Source organism: Marmota monax, unplaced genomic scaffold, assembly GCF_021218885.2.
Source record: "Marmota monax isolate L192 unplaced genomic scaffold, Marmota_monax_Labrador192_F-V1.1 WCK01_AAM20220418_F8-fsc00010, whole genome shotgun sequence".
Taxonomy (NCBI): domain Eukaryota; kingdom Metazoa; phylum Chordata; class Mammalia; order Rodentia; family Sciuridae; genus Marmota; species Marmota monax.
In genome coordinates this window covers 21,632,305-21,659,983 of record NW_026692321.1, presented here as the reverse complement: position 1 = coordinate 21,659,983, position 27,679 = coordinate 21,632,305, and the positions used below count along the sequence as shown (strand labels likewise).

The 27,679-nt window shown below is 42.2% G+C and overlaps 1 protein-coding gene across 1 annotated transcript in view; it reads left to right on the top strand.

Annotated features, from left to right (window-relative positions):
- The first annotated feature begins 1,103 nt into the window (after positions 1-1,103).
- Positions 1,104-27,679, top strand: part of Alk (ALK receptor tyrosine kinase) — a 668,653-nt gene continuing 642,077 nt past the window's right edge. Inside the window, exon 1 of the mRNA XM_058578442.1 lies at positions 1,104-2,680. Coding sequence (XP_058434425.1) covers positions 2,026-2,680 — 655 coding nt within the window. The 5' untranslated portion in view covers positions 1,104-2,025. The remainder of the gene's footprint in view (positions 2,681-27,679) is intronic.

Here is a 27,679-nt window from a genome sequence, read left to right as displayed (position 1 = left end):
TTATCTGAATTCTGTATTGGCAGTTTTTAAGGGACAAAAGGAAAAACAGACCAGAGGTACAGCCCTGACAAGTGAGTGGAAAAGCTCTGAGATTCTCAGCTCTCATTACCAAGGACGTAAGCAGTTAAGTCACCCCTACACCTTCTCCTGTTATTCATGGAGGGGTATGACAAGAGTGCTGGTTGAGAACACATGGTAAAGCCTTGGGGGTCACATATGCCCGTATGACTCAGGGAATATCACTTAAGTTCTCTGCAACTCAGTGTCCTCCTCTGTGAAATGATTTGAAAACATTTGCCTTGGGTTGGAGATGCAGCTCAGTGGTAGAGTGTTTGCTTGCCATGCCCAAGACTCCGGGTTCAATCCCCAGCACTGCAAATTCACTTTACAGAAACTAGAGGAGGTGGCACATGTTCAGATACCATTCTGAGAAAACGTGGTGACTGACAGAGGTTTGGAAGGTATTTGTTGTAGCTGAAGAACAACTCTCTGCAAGACCTCCACCCCCGCTGTCAACTTTTCCTGTGTGAAATGGGTGACCTCTAGGCTTCCAGGAACGCATTCAAATAATGAGAGTCAGAGAAAATTCTGTTTCACCACCCCAATACAAGCTGTTCTTGGATTTAGTGACGTCGTGTTGCCACCCCTCCCCCTCCTGCCTTCCATTCGTCTCCACAGTTTTATTCTGGAACCTGCTTTTCTGAAGTTGGACCCGTTTAATCTATTAAATGCGTTATTAGAGTGCTTGATTACAAAGATCTCTTCCAGTTTTCCATTTGTTCAAAACACGTTCCTGTTTGCAAGAGCAGAGAAATAGGGCAGAGAATCTGGAGGAAGGGAACCAAGAAGAGGAATTGAGGGAGGGAAGGCGGGGCGGACTCTGTGCTTTTCTCAATGAACACCAAGCCTCTGCAGATTTGCATAGGAAGCCGACCTCGCTTCGTCATTGGTTGGCGGGCATGGGCGGGACGGGGCGGGTCTGCGTGTGTTTAGCAGCCGCAAAGAATTGGCGCGCGAGCCCCGCCCCCGGCGCGGCCCCGCCCCCTCCCGTCGCGCGCTCGCGGCTCCGCCAGCTGCAAGTGGCGGGCGCCGGGGCAGATGCGATCCAGCGGCTCTGAGGGCGGCAGCGGCGGTGGCAGCTGGCACCCTCCGCTGCCGCTGTCCGGGGAGTCGTGGAACACCGAGACGCCTTCCAGCTGCCCTCTGGCCAGCCACCCGAAGCCATTGGCGCTAAGGATAGGTGAGGAGGGGACAAGATTTCGGGCTCCCCTCCCCTGAATGCTTTCACTGCCTCCGGGGCCGCTCTGTAGCGTACGAACTCCGAGGAACCAAGACGCGGGTGACAGCAAGGACGTTGCAAACTTGCGCGGTGGCGGCCAGAGTCTTGACTCTGCAGCACTTGAGTCTCCGATTCTGGTTCCAGAAGTTCAGCTGGCAGTGCTGTCCGAAGACTTCCTGCAGCAGAGGTCGCCTAGAGGGGCACTAGAAAGCAGTCCCCTACTTGACTCTCGCCCAGCCTCGGGAAGCGGAGCTCAGAGGAGCCGAAAGGGAGGCTGGAGGAGGCCAGGACAGCGAGTGCCGGCTTAGATCCACGGTTCCCAGCCTGAAAAGTTGCGGAGGGTTGGAGGCTGCCGGGAGAGCTGACAGACCCCAGGTCCGGCCGCGGGGGGCAGGAGAGGACGGTACCCAATTGCCACCTCCCTTCAGTACTTTCTGTCATTCGGGAGCGCAGCGAGCTACAGACGGGGGCGCGGCACTCAGCGTGAAGAGCAAGAGGTACAGGCTCCAGCTGTCGAACCCAGCGGGTTTGTGTTCTCTGGACGCGCCCCTGACTTCCAGCTCCGTTTTATTCAGACCTTTGCTTGCCTCCTTGCAGCTTGGAGAAAGCAAGGGAATCAAGATCAGATGCAAGGAGCCCTTTAGGACCAAGGACTGTTTGTAGCCCTTTGCATTTGCAGGAAAGCGAAGGCCAAGGCTGGGCCAGGAGAGTCGGGAGACTAATATAAACAGCCCTCCTCTGACGGGATGGGAACCACCCGGCTCCTGTGGCTGCTGCCGCTGCTGCTTTCAGCGGCAGCCTTGGGCTCCGGGACCCCGACCGAGCAGCGTGCGGGCTCACAGGCAGTTGGGGCACCACTGCAGCCCCGAGAACCGCTCAGCTACTCGCGCCTGCAGAGGAAGAGTCTGGCGGTGGACTTCGTGGTGCCCTCGCTCTTCCGTGTCTACGCCCGAGACCTGCTGCTGCCGCCGCCATCCCCCTCCGAGCCGAGGGCTGGCCGGCTGGAGGCGCGCGGCTCGCTGGCTTTGGACTGCGCCCCGCTGGTTAGGCTGCTGGGGCCGCCGGCGGCCAGCTCCTTGTCCCCAGCTGCGGACCCGACGCTGTCCAGGGTGCTGAAAGGTGGCTCGATACGCAAGCTCCGGCGCGCCAAGCAACTAGTGCTGGAGCTGGGCGAGGAGGCTATTCTTGAGGGCTGCGTTGGGTCCCCAGAAGAGGCGGCCGTGGGACTGCTCCAGTTTAACCTCAGTGAGCTGTTCAGCTGGTGGATTCGTCACGGCGAAGGGCGGCTGAGGATCCGCCTGATGCCCGAGAAGAAGGCATCGGAAGTGGGCAGAGAGGGAAGGCTGTCCACGGCGATTCGCGCCTCCCAGCCCCGCCTTCTCTTCCAGATCTTTGGGATCGGTGAGCAGCTCCCGCCAGAGTGTGCTGGGATTCGCATTTTTTAGTTACATGGATTTGCAGCCACTATTATCTAACTGTTCCCCTCACCCGTCTTTCCCAAAAGCTTCTTAGCCTTCTTTCTTCATTCCTAAAGTTAGACTGTAATTTACTTTTTTCCTGAGGCCGATCGCTCCCAAGGACCTTCCTTCCTTTTTTAGCAATCGAGTTGGGAGAAAAGTTTTCTGTTTTTGGCATAATGCCCTCTACACAAGGTCCAAGCCAGAACTGGTTACCTTTCTTCCTGGAGCCCTAGAATGGTTGAAACCCTCCTATTATTTCCAAGTTCCAACTTAGTACTACATCTGAAAACTATTATCCTTTCATTCTCCTCCATGTTCCTCTTCATGATCACCCACAGATTTGGGGTATAATTTCTTAGGGAATATAAAGGTTCTCTTCTTATTATTGAATGCCTTCCAACTGTTACTTCCCGAGGGATTCACTCTTCCTTGTTAATTCATTGCACTACCTCTACTCTTACCCCCTGTCTGCTTTGCACTCTCAGACCCTCATCTTCTCAGATGTCCTGGGAGAATCCCAGAGGAAATATGGATCAGGGAACAGGAGGAGGTGTGGAAAGGGGGAGGAAAGTTGTAAAGATTGTCTTGCTTTGAGGAAGTCACTATGAAGCCAGGAAGGAAAAAATAGTTGGCTTTCTTGTTTCTCTTCCCCTTCCCTTTCCTCTTCCCTCCTCTGATTTTTAGCTTGAATGTCTGCAGCCGCAGATCTTAGTGATAGTCTCTGGCAGCCGTTTCACTGCAGATCTCTCTGCTGGAGACTCCTGAAATGAGGTTTCTGTTTCATTTACTCCCTCATTTCTTCCCATATTCACTGAGTTGGGGATGTGTGTGCAGCACTTACTTCTAACTCTTTCAAGTGATAATTTGACTGGAAAACCAGGTAGTTTTGAATGGATGTTTCTCTTGTAAGAGTGTCGGGGAAGAACTCCTGAATAAAATATACCATGCAAATGAATGAGCAAAGCACAGAAGAGAAATCATGTTTTTAAACAGCCTACACTAATTCCATTGAGAAAACCTAGCTTCTTTTCTATCATCCTCATCATTAGAAATAAATGAAGTTCTTATGCTCCACTGGCCACTAATATCAAGTATTAATTGGATGGAAAGCATTGAAAAATGGCCATTGTAGAGCTACAAGTATGTTCCATGCTTGTTCAAGCACACACACGTACTCCCCACACAGTCAATATTCTTATGCAGCAGAGATATTAAGAAGCTGAGATTCTGTAGTCATTATGCAGAAAACATCCTGGTATGTGGTCTCCAAGAAAAGAACAAGAGTAGATGCATATTTCAGCATCAGCATTAGTGGCATTGGCACTCAGAATGACCCCTGTGATCAGTGCTGGAATTCATACACTCCATAGTAAAAGATAGGGTCAGATGAGTTTGCTAGTGCCTCAGTGAAGTGAGATGGAGAATGATACAATTGTCCCACCAAGGATACTTTTGTAAAGAACAGCTGGGTTTTGATGTCATCATGCCTTCTGTGGTTTATATACACATTCTCTTTTAGTGCCCAATGTTTTAGTGATAGAAATAAAAATGACTTTTTCTCTGGGAATGAAGATTTTCTTCCACTTTCATATCTATAAGCCTTTCTGGAGCGTCCTCTATTACCTCTCGTTAAATGACCATGGGCCAAAGCAATCTATATTTGCTGTTGTCATTATCACATGCAGCCCCAAACTTGCCAACTATAAACATGTGGATTGCAAGATGCTACCAGTGGGTGTTTCTGAGAGTCACATGTATAATGCATTTGAAGAATATAGTACTACTTTATTCAAGCCCCACATAATGAGTTGATGGTACTACTGAGTGGGGGAGTTTCAGATAGAAAGGAGTATTCTCTAAGAGCTGCTCTGCTACTGACTATAGGAGGCAGTGAGCATCCCAAGTCTTTCCTCGGCAGTGCAGTCTGTTTGGCAGCTGGACCAAGCTCTTATGCATCATTTGACACATCTAGCAAAGCTGGTTTCAGAAAGAGCCAGGATTCTGCCATTAAAAGGCTAGAAATTTTGGCCAAGCATTTTTCAGTAGGATTGGGATCAAATGATTATTGATGGGATCAAATAAGACACTAAGTGTAACTGGATGAGCTCCCTATGACCTCCAGAGAGACAGACAGCTTATTGAAAAGCACTTCAGGCCTGTGGTGATCACACTTGGAAGAGGCTGGTCCCTCCTGTCTCTGAGGACATATGCTGTCTGCAGTTAGGTAGCTTGCCAGGAAGGACTAGCCTCTCATTTTACCATTACCTCCCCAGCCTCATTCAGGTGCAGTCTCCATTGTAGACCTTCCCACTGAGTGGACACACCCTGCTATAATCATGTTTCATGTTTGGGGCAATGTAAATCATTGTGGTTCCATTTGGTTTCTTGTATGAAAATTCAGGCTTAGGTTCTGCCATAAGGATCGATTTTGCTGTTTGTCATTTTTGGGAAAATGAGTTTTATTCTTTTCCCATAGACTCTGATTTATAGAAAGGACATAAACACTTCTGTGGCATCGGATCTTCAATCACAAAGGGAAAGTAGGCAAAGCTCAGTTCATCTTTTCCTGCTTCTGCCCAAGGGGCTGGTGGTCTTGTCTAGAGGGGAACAATTGTGTGGATGTGGCTATTTGTGGGGAGGGAAAAAGAGGGATGATGGTTTTGCCATCCTTTGTAGTGAGGGGCCTGAAGTACCCTATTTTTCTCAGATTGAACATTCAAGTTTCCTAAACTTGAGCAGGACTATGACTAGGGATGTGGCAAAAAATGGGAAAGTACCCAGTTAGAACAGAGTGAAACCTTTGAATTGCTCGTGGTTTGGGTTTTCTGAGAGGACAAAAGGATGCCCGAGAGGCCTTATGATGAATGGCATGCTCATGCTTTTTTTTTTTTTTTTCTTTGTGGGTTGCTGTGAATTCCTAGAGGGAAATCAACATTTTGGTCTGTAGCAATTCTCCAAAAGAGTCATTCATGGAGATGAAATAGAGAGGCAGTTGCTGGGATTATATGAATGGTGATGTACTATCCTGAGACATCCCAAATCACATAGAAGATGTTTACCTGGGGGCCAAGGCATTGCCCATAGCCCTGGGTAATATTCTGGTTTGTAGGTGTTTTGAGATCAGCTTCTTCCACCCTTCCAGGTGAGGGTCTAGAGGATGTTGGGGGATTGGAGGGCCTGTTTTCCTATAAACACTCCATCTCCACTCCAGGAAAGGGGCTACATGACTTGGGTCTTTACATGTGCGGGGGAGAGTCCTAAGCAATTTAAATAGAGGTATGCAATACAATACACCTGACCCTTGACCACACTTATCAGTCAGTCTCTTCCCATTTCATCTGGAGAGGGCATAGAGAGTAAAGGAAGATAGAGAAGAAATGTGAGCTCCCAGAAGGGATATCAGTTATTGGAGGTGAATTGGGAGACTTGGAACTAGTCCAGAGAAGAGCAGAGTGCTGATTTAAGAGTTGAAAGGACTGATTTATGATGAATGATGAAAAGAATTAAATATATACGGCTGGGCTAAAGTGGTGATGAAGGGAAAGCCATGGTAACAATCCACAGATCTTGGAGGAGGGAGACTGGCACTGAAGGAGAGGAGTTATTTAGTGTGGCCGTAGAAGTAATAGGATGAGACTTGTAGAAGGAAACTTTAGGTTAGATATCAGGAACCTTATTTTCTGAAATTGATATTCCTCTGACTATGGAATGGAATTCTAAGGGAGCAGGGAGTCAGGTGAGATATAGGTCAGACAAGCCACATTGTTCATAATTGATAAGTTCTATATTTTTAAATGTTGAGAAGCTACAACAAGCAGGGGATCTGGGACAGGGAATGGCAGAGTGAATCAGGATGTTTGGGGATCTAATTCCTGAGAGGTTTGGGGCATTGGTGTTTCTAGGGGAAAAGAAAAATATTGATAAGTATCTTTGAAGTTGGTGGGAAAAGCACACAATAGGACTGTTAGTGAAAAAATATTTTTAAATTACTAGTTTCAGCTGGGCATGGTGGCACACACCGATAGATAATCCCAGCAGCGTGGAAGGCTGAGGCAGGAGGGTGAGAGTTCAAAGTCAGCCTCAGCAAAAGTGAGGCATTAAGCAACTCAGTGAGACCCTGTCTATAAATTAAAAAAAAAATAGGGCTGGGGATGTGGCTCAGTGGCCAAGTGCCCCTGAGTTCAATCTTGGTTGGTACAAAAAAAAAATTTCTAGATTTATTCCTTCATACCCCCCAAATTAAACACAGATTTTTTTCTTTGGGTTATGGTCTATAGGTCCAGTGGGGGAAGGTACTCTTATTAGAGAATTATATATCTAAGACACATCTTTAGGGGTGTGTGTGTGTGTGTGTGAGTATGTCTTTGTGTGTTACTGTCATTGGCAGGGTAGGAGACCACAGGGTCTTGAGAGGATGAGATTGGTTCTAGATTTGGTGGACTCTTATTGACTGCTTGAACATTCTTCAAAATGTTGAGAATAAATATGGCTATTCCAAAGATGAAGTTTGTCTACATCTAATTGAACATTCCACAAAATCATAAAAGAGAAAAAAGATCCACAAGAGGTTTTACAGAGTATGGGAGGAGAATCTTACCATTAATACCAATAAATATCTTTGAAAGAAGTTGGGTTTCTGAAAGTCAGGAGAAACTGGCCCGTGTGTGGGGAAGAGAGAGGAGCTGTGCCAGCCAAAGTTGTCACGTCCTGCCACTGTTAGGATTACTGCCTGATAATCTCACTTCATGGGAATTTGCCCAGCCTGACCCATAAAAGGACATTTTGCTGTTCTTTATAACTGTTATTAATGTCCTGTTACAGTTGTATGGAACTTCACAATTTGTAAAGTTCTTTCACATTTATTATTTTTATTAATCCTGTAGTAGCTAGGGCAGTTGTCCACTTTATTTTATAAGTGGAATAACTGTAATCAGAAGGTTGAAAACACTTTCTCAAGGTTGGACAAGTACGAAGCAGTAGACCTAGAAACTTTCATTTGTTCATTGAGAGGTTATGAGATGCCAGATGCTGGCTAGATACTGACCAGAGCCACAGTTCTCTTGGCATTCTAATCAGGCCTTTTCCACTGAGAAGATAATTTCAAGATGCAAATTCTGAACGACTAAGACATAGAAGTAGGTGAAAACCTTTCCCATTATGCTTTTCAGAGACCCTGCCACAAATATTTGGTGGGCCATAGCCATGGCTTAGAAAAATTACTTAAAATATTTGAGACCTTTTTCCTTATTATAAAAATGAGGATAGTAATGGTTTTTAAGTGTTTCTAATTGGGGGTAATAATAGTTCAAGGTGTTGTCATGGAAATTAAATTAGGTGTTGTATACAAATCTTTAATCACATGCCTCATGGATAATGAAGTGTTCCATCAATATGATTCCTTACGGTTTTTCTCACACCAGTAACATTCCAGCATCCAGTCTAAAGCCACGCATTTTACAACTCTCAGAGTTTCATGTGCATTTTTGTCTGTCTGAATGGTGTCATCCAGAGTTGCATCATCCCTATGCATGACCACATGTGGTGACCTTGGAAATAGCAGTGATGCTATGGGTTCCCCATAGCTTCTTACTGTAACTAGCTTCTTATTCCCAAGAGATGCAAGGTAGGACCCGTGGGAAGTGCGGGGAGTGGCCACTGGGGTAGTATCTGTTGTCTCATCATGGAAGGCTTTTTCCCTCCTAGAATTGTGGAAGAGAAGGAGGATTGAAGCGTGATATTTACTTTATTTCTATCAACATGTATCCTCTTGTAGGTCTTTTGACCTTGGATTTAGTCCAAAGATTCAAGCAGCATATTTACAATCCAACTTTTTTTCCATAGAAAGACACCAAACCTTAACTTTGTGAGAATATGAAAGCTTATACTGAGGAATAGCAAGATATAGACATTATAGAAGAGTAGATTTTAGATAGTGGATCTTCCTTGACTGAGGGTGATCTGTCCAGTCCAGGCTCTGCCATTCGCAGGGACGTGCAGAACCACTGGCCTCTGGGAATTCCTATATTCTAATTAACTGGGCTGCACACTTCCCTCCTGTTTCCAGCCTCACCATTCATTATCATCATGTGGAAGACATGGACAGATAGGTACAGTACCAACGGGTTAATGGACACGGGCCCATTATGAGCAGTTAAGCCTTTAAGATTCCCTGAAGACATATAACCCAGGGACTTGGTTGGAAGGCTGCCTCAGGATAGTGCCTCAACCTTAAAAAGGTCATTAAGCAACCACACAGCATTTTGTAGGTAATGATTTTTACAAGCCATAGCTGAGCCCTTGCCTCCATCCTTACATTTGATGATAATTTACATCTCCAGAAGATGCACATGCATATCATCTGTATTTGGGAGCAAGGAATGAAACATGTTGGTTTGGGTGGTTGTAGGTCCAAAGATCCTGTGAAAGAGCTGAGAATAAAGCTATCAAGGAACCTCATGGATGTCTTCTTCCTTAGAGCCATCATGTTGCTCTCTGGTCTATGAAGTAGCCTCTGTTTTCTCAACCTTGTGATGACCTTGGCTCTTTCATATAGGGTCGAGGTATGAAGGAGGGGTAGCTAAAAGAGTGTTGACCTGGTGGCGATGTGGTGATGTGGTAAGAGGGTGGGAGATATCTGCCACCATTTTTTGTGAGCTGGATTTCTCAGAACAACGTTTTTTTTCCTGTTACACATTTTTAAATGAACTTTCCATCGGGCTGTTCTGAGAGTGAGTCCCTATCCAGGCAAATTCTATCAGCTTCCTTTGGTGGTATGCTGGGACATGTTCCAGAAAGTTGGAGGTCTCAGAGCAGGACAGGAGAGCTCCCTTGGGACAGGTTCACCCAATTATTTTATAAATTAAGTCTTATTCCTTGCCTTTTTACCTTTCTGGCTAAGTAACAGCAGGTTCATGGAGAGATAGGCAGTTGGAATTTCTTAGAGTAAGGAAAAGGCTAAAGGGAAGGTGTGACAAAAGTCTGAGCTCAGAGGAAGTCTGAGCAGAGAAGTCATTTTTCCCAGTTCCAGGCTCTTTTGCAGGGGAGGGGTAACTGAGGATTGAACTCAGGGTTACTCCATCACTGAGCCACATCCCCAGCTCTGTTTTGGATTTTATTTAGAGACAAGAGTCTCACTGAATTGCTTAGTGCCTTGCTTATGCTGAGGCTGGCTTTGAACTTGTGATCCTCCTGCCTCAGCCTCCTGAGCCACTGGGATTACAGGCATGCAACATGGTGCCTGGCCTAATTTCAGGCTCTTATAGCAGTGAATCTATGCGATATTATGACACAGGAACCTTCCTTTTAACAACGGAAAGTGATTCTTTTTAAATTGCAAGATTACAAAAACAGTAAAGTACATTGAGAGTACTAATCTTGTGCATAGTTTGATGATGATTTACATATATCACATCCATATAATCACCACCAAGATCGAGATACAAAACATTTCTAGCATGAAGTTCTCTGCAATACTTTTCCAATCTGTATCCATCCTCCCTTACCTCAAGGTAACCATCCGTGATTCATAAGTCATCAGTAGTTGTGACTATTCTTGAATAGTCACATCACAAAGATGGGATTATACAATGTGTCTTCTTTTGTGTTTGAGTTGTTTTACTGAACATGGTTTTCTGTGATATTCATCCACACTGTGGTGGGTAATTGTATTCTTTCCTTTTTATTGCTGTATTGTATTCCTTTGTATGGATATACATTGTTTCTTTATTAATCCTGCCCTTTTTTGCTAACAAGGATTTGAATATGTGGTAGAGTTAAAAGTAAAATGAAACTTTCCCCCCTAAAATGCATAGAACACATCACAGACCTGGTGTCAAAGTTCTGCTCTATCATTTATTGGACCAAGGCTATTTATTTTCTTGTCTATATACTTTAGTTTTTTTTTAACCTGTAAATTGAGAACAAATAATATCCAACTCCCAGGGTTATTGTGAGGATTACTTGGGATAAAGCATATAGAAGGTCCAGATACCTACCCTGTGTTCAACAAGTGTTAGTTTCTATCCCCAACTCTTGATAATATATTTTTTTTCCTTTATAGATGGATACTATAAAAAACTCTTACTGAAGCAGGTAAGGGAAGCTTTTATAAATGAGGTCATTAGCCTGCAGAGGTAAAAGTAACAACCAAGGACTCTGAAAGGTACATGAGATAATTATAATCAGTCATTTTATGTATTAATAAATGACTTAATAAAAATAGTTCTTATGTTCAGTTTAAAATTAACAGAGAAAATAAACTATACAATCAATAAATATATTTTTTTAATTTTTTATTGTTGGTTGTTCAAAACATTACATAGTTCTTGATATATCATATTTCACACTTTGATTCAAGTGAGTTATGAGCTCCCATTTTTACCCCATATACCGATTGCAGAATCACATCAGTTACACATCCATTGATTTACATATTGCCATACTAGTGTCTGTTGTGTTCTGCTGCCTTTCCTATCCTCTACTATCCCCCCTCCCCTCCCCTCCCCTCCCCTCTTCTCTCTCTGCCCCCTCTACTGTCATTCATTTGTCCCCCTTGTATTATTTTTCCCTTTCCCCTCACTTCCTCTTGTATGTACTTTTGTATAACCCTGAGTGTCTCCTTCCATTTCCATGCAATTTCCCTTCTCTCTCCCTTTCCCTCCCACCTCTCATCTCTGTTTAATGTTAATCTTCTTCTCATGCTCTTCGACCCTACTCTGTTCTTAGTTACTCTCCTTATATCAAAGAAGACATTTGGCATTTGTTTTTTAGGGATTGGCTAGCTTCACTTAGCATAATCTGCTCTAATGCCATCCATTTCCCTGCAAATTCTATGATTTTGTCATTTTTTAATGCAGAGTAATACTCCATTGTGTATAAATGCCATATTTTTTTTATCCATTCATCTATTGAAGGGCATCTAGGTTGGTTCCACAGTCTTGCTATTGTGAATTGTGCTGCTATGAACATCGATGTAGCAGTGTCCCTGTAGCATGCTCTTTTTAGGTCTTTAGGGACTAGACCGAGAAGGGGAATAGCTGGGTCAAATGGTGGCTCCATTCCCAGCTTTCCAAGAAATCTCCATACTGCTTTCCAAATTGGCTGCACCAATTTGCAGTCCCACCAGCAATGTACAAGTGTACCCTTTTCCCCACATCCTCGCCAGCACTTGTTGTTGTTTGACTTCATAATGGCTGCAAACTCTTTAGTCTTAGGTTAGTTAGTACAGAGAGTCATAAATTGAGTGAGGAAAAGTTGGACAGAAACATAATTACATTTACCTAAAGACAAAGGCAAAAATGATTGAGAAACATAGAGACACCGTGAAGAAAGTGGGAGAGGAATGCAGAAGATGTTTTAGAGGCAACCCAGGAAAACAGAAGCCAAATTATCTTTGGGACACTGAGAGGCATAGACATAGAGAAAGAGACCCAACACATGGCAGAGAATTTGCTGGGGAGAAGGGAGAAGAACACTTGATTCTTTTTAGCCTGGAAGGATTCTGACCTGATGTCAAAATCTCTCAACCTGAGACCAACATTATGTAATAATTGTTTTCAGATTTATTGAAGTATAATTCACATACAAGAAAATGTGCCCATTTTGGCTGTACAGTTTGAGTTGTTAGATAGATACACAGTTTTGTGTAATGACCACCCTAATTAGGATGGAGAAAAATGTTTTCAAACCCCTGAAAGGTTCTTTTTGACCTTTTGCCATGAACCTCACATTCTCTGATATAGGAAACTTCTGATTTGATTTCTATCTCCACAGATGAGTTTTATCTGTTCTGGAGGTTCATAAAAGTGGAAAATTGAAGAGTTATGTATTCTCTTTTGTGTCTGTCTTCTTTCACCTAGAATAATGCTTTTAAGTCGGGTGCAGTGGCACATGCCTATAATCCCAGTGGCTCAGGAGGCTGAGGCAGGAGGATCTCAAGTTCAAAGCCTGCCTCAGCATAAAGGAGGCACTAAGCAACTCAATGAGACCCCCCTCTCAAAATAAAATACAAAATAGGGCTGGGGAGGTGGCTCAGTAGTTGAATGCCCCCAAGTTCAATCCCCAGTACCAAATAAATAAATAATAAATACACAAAATAATAATGCTTTTGAGTTTATATGTGTTGTTGCATGCATTATAGTTTGCTTTTTATTGCTTAATAATGTTTCATTTTATGAATACACGACAATTCATTTATCCAATCATCATTTGATGGACATTTCCAGTTTGGGGCTCTAGTGAATAAAGCAGTTAGAAACATTTTGTGTGTAAGTAATTTTGTGGATATATATTGTCAGTTCTTTTACATCCCTTGTAGAATTATTGGGTCTTATGGTAAATATATGTTTAACTCTATAAAACACTACAAAGCTGCTTTTCAAAGTGGTTGTGTCATTTTTCAGTCCCACAAGTAACACGTGAGAGTGTCGCTTGCTCTACATTCCAGAAGATACTTGATATTGTCAATATGTGTCAATATCTCCTTGTGGTTTTAATTTGCATTTCTTTTGTATTGAATATCTAATATTGCATAGTCAATCGCCCCAAAAGTTAGTGGCTTAAAATAATAGTTTATCTTCCATAGTTAGGAATTTGGGGAGAGCTCACTGGATGATTTTTCTTGGACTCTCTCATCAGATTGCAGTCTGACATTGGACAGAGCTGCAGCTGTCAAAAGCTTGACTGTGGCTTCAGAGTCCACAAAGGAAGCAGCTCGCCTGTGGGGTTGGCCAGCTTGCGCTGGCTCCCGTTGGGAGGTCTTGACTCTTCTCCAGGTGGTCTTCTCCACAGGACTGCTTCAACGTCTTCAGCCTATGGTATCCAGCGTCCCTCAGAGTGAGCATCTACTGAGATGATCACAGGAATTTTTCTCTTTATTTTGTAAATTTGATAAATTTTATTGTTTGATTTTTAAATGTTGAATTGGCTTTGCATTACCAGAACAAACCCCACGTGGTCATTATATATTATCCTTCTTATACATTCTTTCCCTCTGTTATCTTCATTCTGCTGTAATTATTTACATAGTATACCTGTTTAAATTTTAAATTTCCCATTAAAAAATAATTTGTCTCTCCTGAGAATTACATTTCCATCCATTTTCCAGAATTTTTATTTTTACCTTCTGGGACATAAGTAGAACAGCTTCTTTCAAGTCTTTGTCTGATAATCCCAACATCTGGATCATCTTCTTTTTGGCATCTGCTGATTATTCTTAGTCTTTAGAAATGATCACCCGGAGGGGAGGCGTTCGTATGTTGAGCAATTTTAGAGTGTATCCTGGAAGTGCTGAACATTGTGTTCCTCGGTCTGACATTTGGATGGGGTTTGAACCTTAGTTTTGCACTCAAAGCCTTTTATTTTTCTTCGACTCTGTCTGCACATGCATCATTCAGATTAATAAGTGGGGACCTTGGGCTGGTTCCTTCAGAGAGTTAGTTTTCTCTTGTGTCCGTGGGCCAAAATGAGCCAGATTCAGGCATTCTGCAAAGCCATGGGACAGTGCCATGGAAAATTAAGTACCCAGAGAAACCCTTTATTTGGGGTTGAAAAGCCAGACAAAGGGTCTTGATAACTCAGTGCATATGCAGATAAATCCCCATCCCTCCACTTTTTCCTTTCATTTCATGATGGTCTTCCCTCAGTGGAATCTGCATAGCTAGCTATCAAGGTCAGCAGTCAAAACTCCAGTGGAAACCCTGGTAGAAACCACATTTTACAGGCCAGAGAACTGGGCAAGGGGGCCCCTTCCGGTCAAAAAGTACAGAGGGAATCAACAATGTTTTATTTCTCCACATCATCTCCCTACTTTCCCAAAAGCCACTTGGTTCAAGTCAAAGGCAGTAACTATGTAATAGTAGCACAGGTAGATAAAGCTCTGAATTTAAGAAGAACACTTAAGAGATTTGGAGGAGGAAATGTGCTAATTGTTTTTTTTATCGATTTTTTTAAAAAAGTAAATGACAGCGGAATGCATTACAATTCTTATCACACATATACAGCACAATTTTTCATATCTCTGGTTGTATATAAAGTATGTTGACACCAATTCGTATCTTCATACATGTTCTTTGGATAACTGTTTTTTGTTTGTTTGTTTGCTTTTAGCTCTAGAGTCTATTTCCATTTTTATTTCTTTCCAAATATGTTTATGTTTTTCTCTAAGTCCTTAAACATATTTGTAATAGCCATTCTAAATTTCCTTCTGCTAGCTTTATTATTTCTGTCATTTCTACATCTGTTTAAATTGATTAGTTTTCTCTTGGTTGTAGGACACTTTTTAACTGCTTCTTTGCACATCTGATAATTCGGTATTGATCCTGTGCATAATAAATATTACATTAAAGAGTGTGAAGGCTTTGTTGTCTACATTCGAAGACTATTAAGGTTTCTTGGATAGTTATTTTACTTGCCCATCAATTTGATATTTTCAAGAATTGCTATTGAGCTTTGAGAGGGGAATTTAGAGAAGCCTTTATCTCATCATTAGTTGAGGCCTACTCTTATGGTTTGGCCTTTTTGGAATTTCCACCAAATGCATCAGGTGTTCAATGAAGTCCTTCCACTCTGATTATTAGGTTCCTAAACATGTCCCAAATCCATGGACTCTGGCAGTTGATCAGCCTTCAGTTCTCTGGTAGGTGTTCTTTTTTGGTAGCTGTTCTTTGTTCAGATGTGGAATCTCATGAATGAACAACTGATGTTCAGCCAGAGACTCCTGGGAGTCTGTGCAGTGTTATGGAGCGTTTGCTACCTTTTCTCTTTCTTCTCCTTCTCCAGTTTGCTTATTAGAAATTCAAGCTGCTTCCAGCTTCCCAGACTCCCATTTCAGTTACTTCTGGCCAGTGAGACCTCTGTGCTCTATTTAGGACCCTTCTTCCTGTGTCAGAATCTGGTAAATGCCTCCAGACAGAAAGTCAGGGCAGTTGCTATTTGTCTTCATGTTCTTGGGTTATAGTCCTGTGCTGCTGATCAATGACATAAAACATCTTTTTCATTCATTTTGACCATTTTTTAAAGCTATTTATGTCAGAAGGACTAGTCTGGTGTTAGTTACTCTTTCATAGCTGGGAACTTATATAATGAGCTTTAAGATCATGGTCATGTTGGTCAGTGTTCTGAGATACCATGTAAATCCATATGAGAGGTGCCTACCAAAAAGAAATCAGATTAAAAAAATCCTTTTTGTAGCTGTCTGCAAGTTTGGACTTTTTCCTGAGAAAATTTATTGGTTAAATTTTTTAAAGAGTATTTACCAAGTTGAAGGAAGTACAATCTCTTCCTCCCAGAAGGAGATCATAAACAAGTTGTGGAGAAAGGCAGAAATGCTAATAAATAACTCTCATAAAAGGCAGTTCTTGAATGGTAGACAAATGGTACAAAGTGGTCATAGCTGTGCAGTGGAGGCTTCGAGAGGTTGATTTCCTGCTAGGGCAATGAAGGACAGATTCATTCTGTCCTTCCAGATATCAAAAACCATTCTGTTAAAGGCAGATGAACTCTACTTGTTCAGTGCATGTTGGAATTTTTGAAACAATAAGTGTATTGCCTTTTGGCAAGGAGTTAGGTCAAAGGATGTCTGTTGAAAATGATGAATTTCTTTTGGGATTGAGATAGAAGTTGAGTTAGAAAAACATTTACAGAATGAGGTGATTTGAGAGCAGGGTCTTGGAGGGAATGAAACATTTTTCTTGGAAAAGGATAGGGTAAAGGATAGGGTAAAGGGCTGTTTAATATGAGTCAATAATCCAATGTAATGCCCAGAAGAACAATTGGTTAGAGAGAGAAAAAGAAGAGGAAGAAGAGAGGAGAAAGGGTAGAGAGAAAGAGATGGACAACAGACATAGAGACAGGCAGAAAAAAAGAGTAGCGTGTGTGTGTGTGTGTGTGTGTGTGGTGTTGTGTTTAAGAAAGTAGAACTAGCCAGAGCAGAGAGGTCTGAGAAGCGTTGAGAATTCTGGGGAAGAGGTACCAGGTCAAATATTGTGGATTAGAGGTAGGGCTGGCTTACTTAGTCTGGAATTTAAATTTCTTGCTAAAGAAATTAGAAGGCATTTAGGTCTTCCATTGGGAAGATGCATGTTGATTGTAAACGTGTTGACTGTAGATTCTTCAGCAAATCTATTTTTGTAGTGGGTCTTGGACCTAGACCATGGAGAGGGCTAGTCTTGAAGCGGAGCCCTGAGAGGCTGGTGCACTGCCTTGGGGGTGACAGACTCACAACTGGGCCAACAAAGGCCCAGATATATGGGATACAAAGAGGAAGGAGCCAAAAGTCTAAGGGTTTGAGGTGGAGGCCTTGAAGACTTGTGGGAGTGCTGATAAAGAAGATGATTAGGAAAAGGATGTGGTCTGAGGGGACAGTGGTTGGCATGATGACAATTACGTCATGACATCCATCTGAAGATGAGCTTATCTGGTGTGGAATAAAACTATGGCACTGAAGTTGGGACAGGTGAGAGGTCCAGGCTGATATGGATGTGGGAGCTATTCACATAGACTTGGTGGTTTAAGTCTTGAAAGTTGGTGAGTTTTCCTGAGGGGGACAAGAGAGGAAGGAAGGTCACATGTTAGATTTAGGGAGGTACACAAATAGACCACGTAATGGAGTCAATGCTGCTACCAGGAAGGACTTGTTTCTGTTTTGTTTTGTTTTTTTACAAGAAGGAAGAGAGACCTCTGGATCCTGAGGGGTCAAGGAAGTTGAGCGAGGCAGACACAGATGCGTCAGTCAGATGGAGTGAAAGAGCCATTGTGTTTGGCCAAGAGAAATACACTGAGATGCCTCATGGAGAGAGGCTCAGGTAGGAGCACATTTTGAGAGACTGCTGAAATGAAAGCAAAATATACCTTACCTAGTCGTTCAAGCAGTCTGTGAAGACATGAAAATACAACAAAATGAAATAACATTGATGTTAACAGATTCAGCAGAATGGAGAAAAATTGTATTAAGGATCGATGAAACTTCTTTAATGTTGAGAATTCAGAGGGAAAAAGCTAAAGAGAAAGGAGATGTCAGGAATCAGAAAGAAAGGGGTTTCTCTTCAGGTAGGAAGATCTTGCAACCTAGGCATCGATGGCCCTTAGATGCCATTCCATCCAGGCCCCTGTCTGCTCTGAAGTGGCCTCCGGAATTCTTTCATCTCATTAAAAAATATTTATGGGGATGCATAAACCAGTATTTTATGAGACTGCTCTGTATTTGTGGAATAGATCTGCTGGGAAACTATTTATCAGTGACGCAATGTTACTGCTTTGTAACTTAATTATAGCAGCTATCCTCGGACAAAGATTACTTAATTTAATCCTCATTGTCATATGGAAAAGTTGATTTTAGTATTATCTCCATTTTCCACCTAAAGAAACTAAGGCTCAGAGAGGTTAGGCCATACGGTCAAGGTCACATAGTTATTAGTGAAGGATAGTGGTATTTGAATCCCAGCCTGTTTAACTCTATGCCTATATTCTGTATGTCTTACTGTTTTCACTTGTGACTATAGTTCTGTCCCCAAATATTGTCCTCTCTCCAACATGGGGGTTCTTCCAATGTCTGAAGTCAGTTTCCCCAAATAATCTGAATATTTTCCTTGTGTTCTTTTCTTCCTCCTCTTCTTTCTCTCCATTTTCTTTTCTTCTTCTTTCAAATTGCTGGGTTCTGCACAGAAAACGATGAACAGAACAGATGTGGACTTTGCAGCCTGGTTTTCTGGATTGGCAAGGGAAGCACGTGCAAATTAACGACTGAAGGTATGATGACAAGTGCCGTGGAGCAGGCAAATGCCTCTAGTGTCTCTTGTCACTCTTCCTCAGAACTGTTTCAGAGCTCATGGTACCTACTTCTTTCCTCCAGAAACCCTGTGTTCTTAAGGTGTGGCCCTCACAAAAGGACAGGGTGATTCTCTGAGCATGGTGAGGCTCTTGAATTGGGAGACCTTGTCTTATGCAACTTAGAGTAGGAATGGGCCAAAGCATGGGCAGGAGGACTGCAGAGAAAGGACATGGCTTCCTTCTCTGAGACAAGAAGGCAACTGTGCAGAGGACCAACACAGAGATAAGGGGCGAGGGGTCCAGTAGCTGGGCCAGACAGTGTCCATCTGTTTGTTCCATGGAGTATGACCAGAGGTCATGCTAGATAGAGGACGAAGCCATGCATCCCGTTCCTTTCCACGGACCCTGCCTTTCCCTTCATGCTCCAGCCCCCTCGTGCCCACACAGCTGCTTGACCAATGCAGTGGAGGGGGAAAGAACAAAGGTTTACCAAATATTCCTGGGTCGCTGTGGACAGCTCAGGTCAGAAACGCGCTACAGGGAAGCTTTCTCTCCCTCTCTTCCTTCTTCCCACCATACCCTTCCTCCTCTCTTCTTCCTTTCCTCCTTCCCCCTCCACATCCCTCCCTTCCTTCCTCCCTCTCTCTCTCTCTCGCTCTCTCTTCCTTTCTTTTATAGTATTAGTCTCAATACCATAATTTGGGAGATTCTGGTTGGAGAAAAATGTCATGAAGCACAAATGCAGATTTGATACATCTGACCTTTCTTCTCTTCAGAACAATAAATGTCAACTAGCTTAAAATGACAGCCAGGATGGCTAGAGATTATTTATGTGCTTAAATATTTAGGCAAGAAACATAATTTAGACTTAAGCCTAATTTACATAAAGATTCTGACCTATGAGAATCTTAAGTACTTTTAAGGAACCATCACAAGCAGCGATGTTTACATTTCAGAACCCAGAAAATGTGAAAAATCAGAAGAGAGTAAAAGCGGCAAATGATCCTTTAGAGGTAATGAGAACATTTGATAACATCAAGTAAGTATTTTGCAGCACAAAATTGTGTTTGCATTTTTCATATCTGAGTGACGTGGCACAGTGGCATCCGGAGAAAGACTCACAATCAACATGTCCTCTCCTTTGGTTAAGTACAAATTATTTTATAGGTGCATGTTTACTTGTATTATTTGTCCTCATTTTACTGAAGACATTTTATTGTTAAAACAGAAGGAGGGAGAATTATCTTGCTCCAGCTGTGTAAATCCTGATAGAAGTCTAATCCTCCAGCCCAGAGTACAATTCTCTATTCCACCTTATGCTCAATTATCATCAGAAGCAGCAGCATCCCTTTCAAAGAGAATATGAAAGGTGGGGTTTCTGTTTTTTTTTTAATAGAATTGTGAAAATTATTTAACCCATGCATTTCTGAAAGGAGATGGTGTTGTACTACGTTAAAGCAGAATTTGGAGTTAGTTCTGGAATGGAAGCCAGTCTCCAGAATGTACTAGTTACAAGTTCTTCAGCTAGTAAGACTACAGCTCAGTTTTTCTGCCCTTGCCATCTTCATTTACAAAATAGGTATCATTGTAGTACTTGCTCAATAGGGTTCTTAGGAGGTGTAAGATAATTTTTAAAGTTTAGCATAGCACTTAGAACATGGTTAAAGCATTGAAGACATGATCCATTATTTTCTATCTTATTATTGCTCTTGGTATTAGTAGAAGAGTCCCCCCTCATTATTTTTGTGGTTTCCTTACCTTCTCTACTGGGATTTAATTATCTTCACAATTATAATTTATCTTATAGAAAACATAAAGAAACAAAGGGCTTAAAAGAAATCCTTAGATATCATGGACTAGAGCAACCTTTTTGCTCAAAGAGTTGAAATTGTCCAAAACCCAACTCTGCCCCATTATGTATTACCTAAGCACTCCATATGGAAGCAGCAAGTTATTTTATTAATTCATTTATTTATGTCAAAGGATTTTCATTAAATCCCAAAAGAGAATTTCTAAGTTCTTAAGATATTCATTATAAAATCTTTTACTTTCATAACATAAAAACCTCTTATTTCAATAATTGATCATGAAATTTGAGAAACTATGAGTCAAAGCAGTGGAAGAAGAGGAGACAGTTCTGGACCAGGAATCATGGGATTCGGTTTTCATTTTAGGATGTGCTGAGCTGCCCCATTTGAACCTGGGAAAATCACCTGAACTTCCTGAGTCTTAGTTTCTATAATATCAAATAAATGAGTTCTAATCTCTAACCTGTTTCCTGGGCTGATGCTGAGGATTGCTGGGAAGAGATTATTTCTAAAATCAGTTTTAGGGTCAATTAGAATTCCACAGTGCAGTGATAAGAAATGATAACCTTCTCTATTCTTACATAATTGGTACACAGCCTGTTATGATAAAAACTGTTTACCTCCAAGTAACACACTTTAGAGACTAGGATAAGATTAAAGAAATTTATTTTCATTTCTGCCCCAAAGGAAAACCCAAGTTATTTTGGTACCTCTCTGGATATATAGTAAACTTACCCAGTCTGCTCTGTTAATAGCTGTCTGTTGTAATCATTATCACCAGTCAGACACTGATGGTATGCATAGGGGCAATCAATCAATTAATCAATAGATGTAGAGATAGACTAGATCACTGAGAAATAATTACCCACATACATATATCATAAAACTAACTTTTCTCTTCATTACTTCAGGAAGTTTCTGATAGTGTTGGGACTGAAGGAAGGAAGTATTTGACTTGTCTGTCTCACCATGAGGGACACCGGAAGTGCTCGGTGAATATTTGCTGAACCAATGAAGGAAGGAATAAAGAATGAGCCAGGGATGTGAACATGGAGCATGAAAAGAGCTACTTGAGCAAGTCCTTTTCATGTTTAATAACCTGTGCCTCAGTGAACCCAGTGTGTGTCTTTCAAATCTACTTGCTTGCTTCTTAATGGCTCATTGACTCTTCTTATTTCAGTTCTCCGTTCAAAAAATAATCACTAAGAACTTTTGGGTGTTCAGAACTTTGTAAAGGGTAAAAGCAACAGTATAAGATATGGTCTCTGACTTTCAAGAACTTATGGTCTAATAAGGAGGACTGAAAACATGGAATTTTGAGTCAGAAGTTGGGGGTTCATGACTTGACACAACCATCAGTTAGTTTAATGATCTTCGCCTAAACTCCCTGAGTCCTAATGAAGTACAGGCATTGATATCAATCCTATAGTCATTGAGGGGATCAAATAAGATTACACACACACACACACACACACACATATATATTTCATTAAAAAATAGTATATGATGGTGTAAACACATGGCTAAATGTGTCTTGGGGCAAAGAACAGTGAGTAGCAGCAGTAAGTAGAAGTTTCCAGAGGCAGCTGAGTCTTGCTGGGTCCTGGAGGATGAATAGGATTTGGATAGTTAGGATAAGAGAGTAGTATTCCGGGTGGGAAGCATGAAGCATAGAGTGTGTGTGTGTACCTATGTGCACATGCTTACATGTGTGTGTGTGTTTGTGTAATCCAGATAGTGCGAATCAACTAGTTTTCCTGGGGTACCTAAAATGAACCTCATGCTCTGCTGGGCCCTCTGTGGAGAAAAGGTTTTGCATTAAATGCCTTGGGATGGTCAGGATGAGGTCTGGACCTTGGAGAGCAAGCAGGGAGATGCTTGCTCTCACAGCAACAGATAGGCAGCCCTTAGAGGCATGTAGTGAATAACGATCTAGGAAGATAGAACTAATAATATAGTGTGTGGTTTGAATTTGTACGTATAGACTGGGGTCAGGATTCTGGGTGGGGATAGGAAAAAGTCTAGAAAGGTGTGGAATAAGTGGGGTGGCAAAGAAAAAATTGGCTCTGGGAGAACCTCACAGGCCTTGGGGGCAGAGACAGAGGAGGAAGAATCTAAGATTTTATAGAATTTTAGGTGAGCAAGTTTAGAATAATAATGATTTATTTGATAGAAAAAAAGAACTTTGGAAGAAAAGAAATTGGGAGGATGATTTGAGTTCCATTTGTTTCTAGGGAGCTGAGCTGGTAGCCATATCCTGTAGGCAATTGGAAATGTGGTATTATGTCGGAAATGTAAGAAGTCAGGGCGCGGCATGGGGATTTGGGAGTCATCAGCACGAAGACTTCTCATAAATTATGCACTTTGCTTAGAACTTAATTTCATGTTTTTTAGAAGATAAGAGAAATGAAAAGCTTGCTGAATTATGGATTATGCAACTGTATTAAAAGTAATTCTCTCTCTCTCCCTCCCCTCTGTCTCCCTGGTGGATTCTGTGTTCTGTTCTTCCACTCCCTCTTCCCCCAATTCTTTGTAAATGAAGGGACACAATAACCTCTACTTCTGTCAGATCAGAAGATTGTCAGCTAAGGGATTAGGTGATCGGGAGTATTCACCAGAAGGCGTGACAATCCTCTGGGCACCTTCCCCAGTGCTTTCTGGATCAGAGGGATGGAGCTTCCTCTAGTGGAAAAGCAACCATTTATATTTATAGGAGGAAATGTTTAAAGAGCTAAATCCTCAGTTCCCTGGACAGCCCCGTTGTTTGATTTGCAGCTTTTCTTAAGTAAAGCACTGATTCTCAACAAGAGAGGAGTTGCTTGGGAGATAATGTGATCAGATGAAGTAAGGTTTCCATACCTGGTGGATGGGCACCAAACTTTCGTTTGTGATTTGATCTGAGTTAGCAAAACCAGTGAGTGCAGCTCTCAGAAGCTGAATTTTCTTTAGTTGAATCCTCTTTTTCCTCCCTTTGAAAGAAAAAAAAATTCACTGCTATTTACTTAGACACATTCAAGCATTACCCGGCAGAGGGAGTGTCAGACTTGACCTTACGTAAGCTAATAACGGGACGGGGACATGGAGAGGAACTCCATGACATTGATGCTAACTGAACATCTATTATATTCCAGATAGTTTACAGACATTCTTGTTTAATCTTGAGACATGAAGTAGATAGGCATTTTTATCTGTATTTCACAAATGAGGCTCCAAGGGACTAAGGGACTTGCCTAGGCCGTATGCCTAGTAAACAGCTACTGTAGGATTTGATCTTCAGTTCTGAAGTCTGAGGATCCCTTTCTTCTTCCAAGCTTGTGCTTCCTTCTCATCCGTGTTAGGGGAAATTTATTATTATTTTTTTTAAAGACACTTTATTGTGATCTTCCAGAGGCCTAGGGAGTAGGTGAGAATCTAACAGTCCTCGTGTCTATCTCCTCCCCCACAGCCTCCCTGTTCCCTTGTCCCTCTTTCCCTTTCTGTTTCTTACACTTCTGCTCCTCTCCTAGTGGGATGCCTTGTTCTCGTACATTTCTCTGTCTTGGGGTGGACAGGTTAAAGGGCCAGGGGAGTGGTGAGGCAGTAGAGCGTCTGCTCCTTCCTTTCCTGTGGTGTCCTGTGCACCTTTCATTGACCTGTGAGGCCCAATTGAAGGATGCAGAGCCTCTGATTTTGCTACATTAAAGCTTCTGATTTTTCACTATAATTGCAGACAGATATTTGAGTGAAATCCTACCATATGCAAGGCACCCCTTGGGTATTGAAAAATTACTTTGGGGGTGAATACATTGAAAATTCCTTCAAGTTAAAGTAAAAAATGTGCTTAATTTTTGTTTAGTTAGAAACCACAGGCCAAGGATAAAGGAGTGAGGAAGAAAGAGGAGTAGGTAGATGTGCAAAATATCCCATATGAAGCTCTGGTCTCCCCCTGAGTCATATCTTCTCGGGAACTCCCTCTTCATTTAGGACAGTCCCGGTGAGTATGTGGATTATGGACTGAACTCAGCTGAAGATAGCAAAAGTGTACCATTCGGGCACACAGGCTCGTGGGTAGCAAACAAGGCCCTTGATCTTGTCATGTGCTGCTGATTAACACTTAGATTAATAGACCACTGGAAGTGGTGGGGATAAATTCTTTCTCTTTCACCTTCTTCCCTCTTTTCCTTCTCTTCCAAAAAGGAAGATCATCAGAAGCACCTTTCAGAAGGCCACATTCTATCTTGCCCAGTAGTAGGCACCCTCCAAGTTTCCCATGTGGGAGACATTCAGTGCCTTGGGCAGCCAGGGCTGATGGCCTTCAGCTAAAAGCTGAGCATCCCCAGGCTCAGCCATCAGGGAACTTAGTGCTGTGGTTACTTCTAAATGAGCACTCATTATTGATGCTAATTGAACTTGAAGTTAATGAAAAAGGATTATTTTACAGGGCTTAAGTTGAGGCCAAAATTGTTATTACAGGTTAATTATTCTCCTTAAAAGGCACCATTACAGCCATGATTGTTTTTTATCAGCGTTTTCTCTGGTGCTGAAAGAGATTTCTTCGAAGGCAGATTCCTGATATAATTAGTCACCTCATCTAATTCTTAATCACCAATCATTTCTCTCCAGATTAAGGTTAATCAAAGGTGTATGGGTTGGACACTCGGCCTTAATTGCATTTGATCAGTTTCAAAGAAACCCGTTTCTTTCTTCTATTTTTGGTTAGGTATGTGGCATTTCCCTGTAATTTTAAACCTAAAATCTGGCTGAAGATATCAAACTAGGCTCTTGAAAAAAAAACAAAAAACTGGCTTGTCTGCTCCTCGTGGCAATGGGAGATGGCACCTCTGGGTTACCTGGGGCTGGGGGAAGTGTGGAAGGGAGATGGTGGGGAACCCAGACAGAAATACTGGATCCTCCCCTCCCTTTCTTTTCTCTCTCATTCCTTTTATTCTTCTCTTCCTCCTTTGTGTTCCCCTTTTTCTAGTATTGCTTTCACTTCTTCCCTTCTTTAATCTCATTTTCACTCATGCTCTTGATTTTGCTCTTGGGTTTGCCTATTTTCTCTTCTCTTCTTGAGCAAGATGCATCTAACAGTGCCATGCTGCTGACCTGGGACAGAGGACCTGCCTGAGAACTCCTGCTGGAGAGTCTCCAGAGGAGGTGTCTTCCCAGATGCTTTCTGCCCTTCCCTTCCCACCACTGCCTCCCACTTTGATGGCTCTTGTGCTCAGGTAGCAGAACAAATGCACCATTCGCTTCCTCCCTACTATACCACTTTTAAATTTTAAGATCTATTTTATAAAAGTAATACATGCATGTACTCTCCTCACTTTTAAAAGGTAGGCTGTGAATCTCTATCTTTATTGTTTTACCTAAGGTTCCCTTTGTCCAAAATATCAATTAGGCTCCTCCTTCCTTTTGTGGAGATACCCGATGTTAAAAGTTTGGCACGTATTTTTTCCAAGTATTTGATTTGCATTTACAATGTACTTAGAGAAAGCTACTTATGCAATATAATATTGATCATCTATTGAGCACCTACTTGCAGTTAATTTTAATTGTTCTACAGGATGGTGTGGAAGTACACAAAGGTGCTACATGGAGACTCCGTGTTTTGCCGAGCTAGGGCAGCTGTAATAAAATGTCACAGAATGGGTGACTTAAGCAATAGAAATTTGCTTTTCCACAGTTCTTGAGGCTGGAAGATCAAGGTGGCAGCAAGGGTGGTTTCTCTTAAGCTCTTTCTTCTTGGCTTGTGGATGGCTGCTCCTTCCTGTGTCCTCACAAAGCCTTTTCTCTGTACACATGTATCCTAGGTGTCTCTTCTTCTTATAAGACACTAATCTTATTGGATTAGGGCCCCACCCTATGATCTCATTTGACCTTAATTATCTCTTTGAAGGAAGGCACCATCTTCAAATACACTCACACTGGGGTTAGGACTTCAACATATGTATAAGGGGCAACACAGTTCAGTATATAACCAGACTACATTTACCCTCACAGTTCTATGCTTTTGTAAAGATGTTCCCTTTTGCTTAGGAGACGGAGTAAGGTTATTGTTTTCCTTCCTCCCTATTCTAGGAAATGTTCTTCATAATTTATGCTCTGTGTGGGTATCAACTCTTTAAGACACATTTCCTCTGTAGCCCTGCTCCCTGCCTCCATAAGAAACACCTACTGCCTCCTGTATGCTGGCCAAGAGCTTCGAGTCCATGCCTCCTAAGAACTTGGGAGTGCTCTGTCTTGCAGTGTCTGTGTGACTGTTCTTTCCCACTACCAGTCCCACTACCATTGGAGGGAACAGTTTATGGATTCTACAGGGTCATTCATTAAGTGTCCTTTTCTTCAGGATGGAGAAAAATGTGCCAGAATATTCTGGCACCAAGCACAGTTATTCCTGGGAAATTCATAGAAGGCTAGAGAAAGGGACAGAGTCCTAACCACTACCCAACCCCTTTCTTTATCTAGAGTTGTTGAGAATACTAGCAAGCCGTGGGTTTACTCCCAAGGCCCTCCTTTTTTAAAGCCCATTGGCCAAGATATATCTTGGGAGAGCTGATACACCAGCCGATAAGCTGGTACTTGACCAAATTGAGGCTCACAATTAACTGTTGAATGAAGATGGTTATGTTAGGGAATCAGAAGGACTAGTAAAATGCAAATATAATCTAGAAGAAATAAAATAAGAAACTATGGCCAATCATGTGACACCCATTTACAAAGGCCATAAATTCTTTTTCATATTATTTAACCCACTGCCCAGCAGGTCTGAAGGCAGTGATATAGGACAGAGCCAGTCCATGGTATAGATGGGCTTACAACCAGTGCAGGGATTCTTGGAGTGGCTGGTTCCTGCTTCTGTTCTCAATTCTTCTCTCTCTGCCAAGACGTTCAGTGTTAGTAACTTCCAAACCACAGCCCATTCTTTTTTATGGAAAACCCCTGTTCACTTCCAGTGCTTTTTAGAATGAAAAAAAGGTTTTCTAATGGAATCCCAATTCCCTCCATTGTGGTCTGCTTTCCAAGGCTGTCACCCATCCACGGTGTAAAATGCCAATGAGGAGGTCATCTGAGTAATAACTTTCAGAGCTAATTAAGGTTTTAAATCATCTTAGAGTGTTAGGATCAAACCGTGGCCCTCGTGTGTGCCACTCTAACTTGCCAAACCTGAATCCTGCCTTATCTCCAGGCACAAAAGCCACATTAAGTTTTAAGACCTGATTCAAAAACACATTATGGATAACGATGACATCTTGATATTAAGTCTTCAGAAAGGGAGCCTGAACATAGGACTTGACATATTGAAGTTTTACCATGGATAAAATTATGTTAGGGTTTTATGTTTCCCATTGATTGTTAAACAAATACTACATCTGTCTATAGGAAAT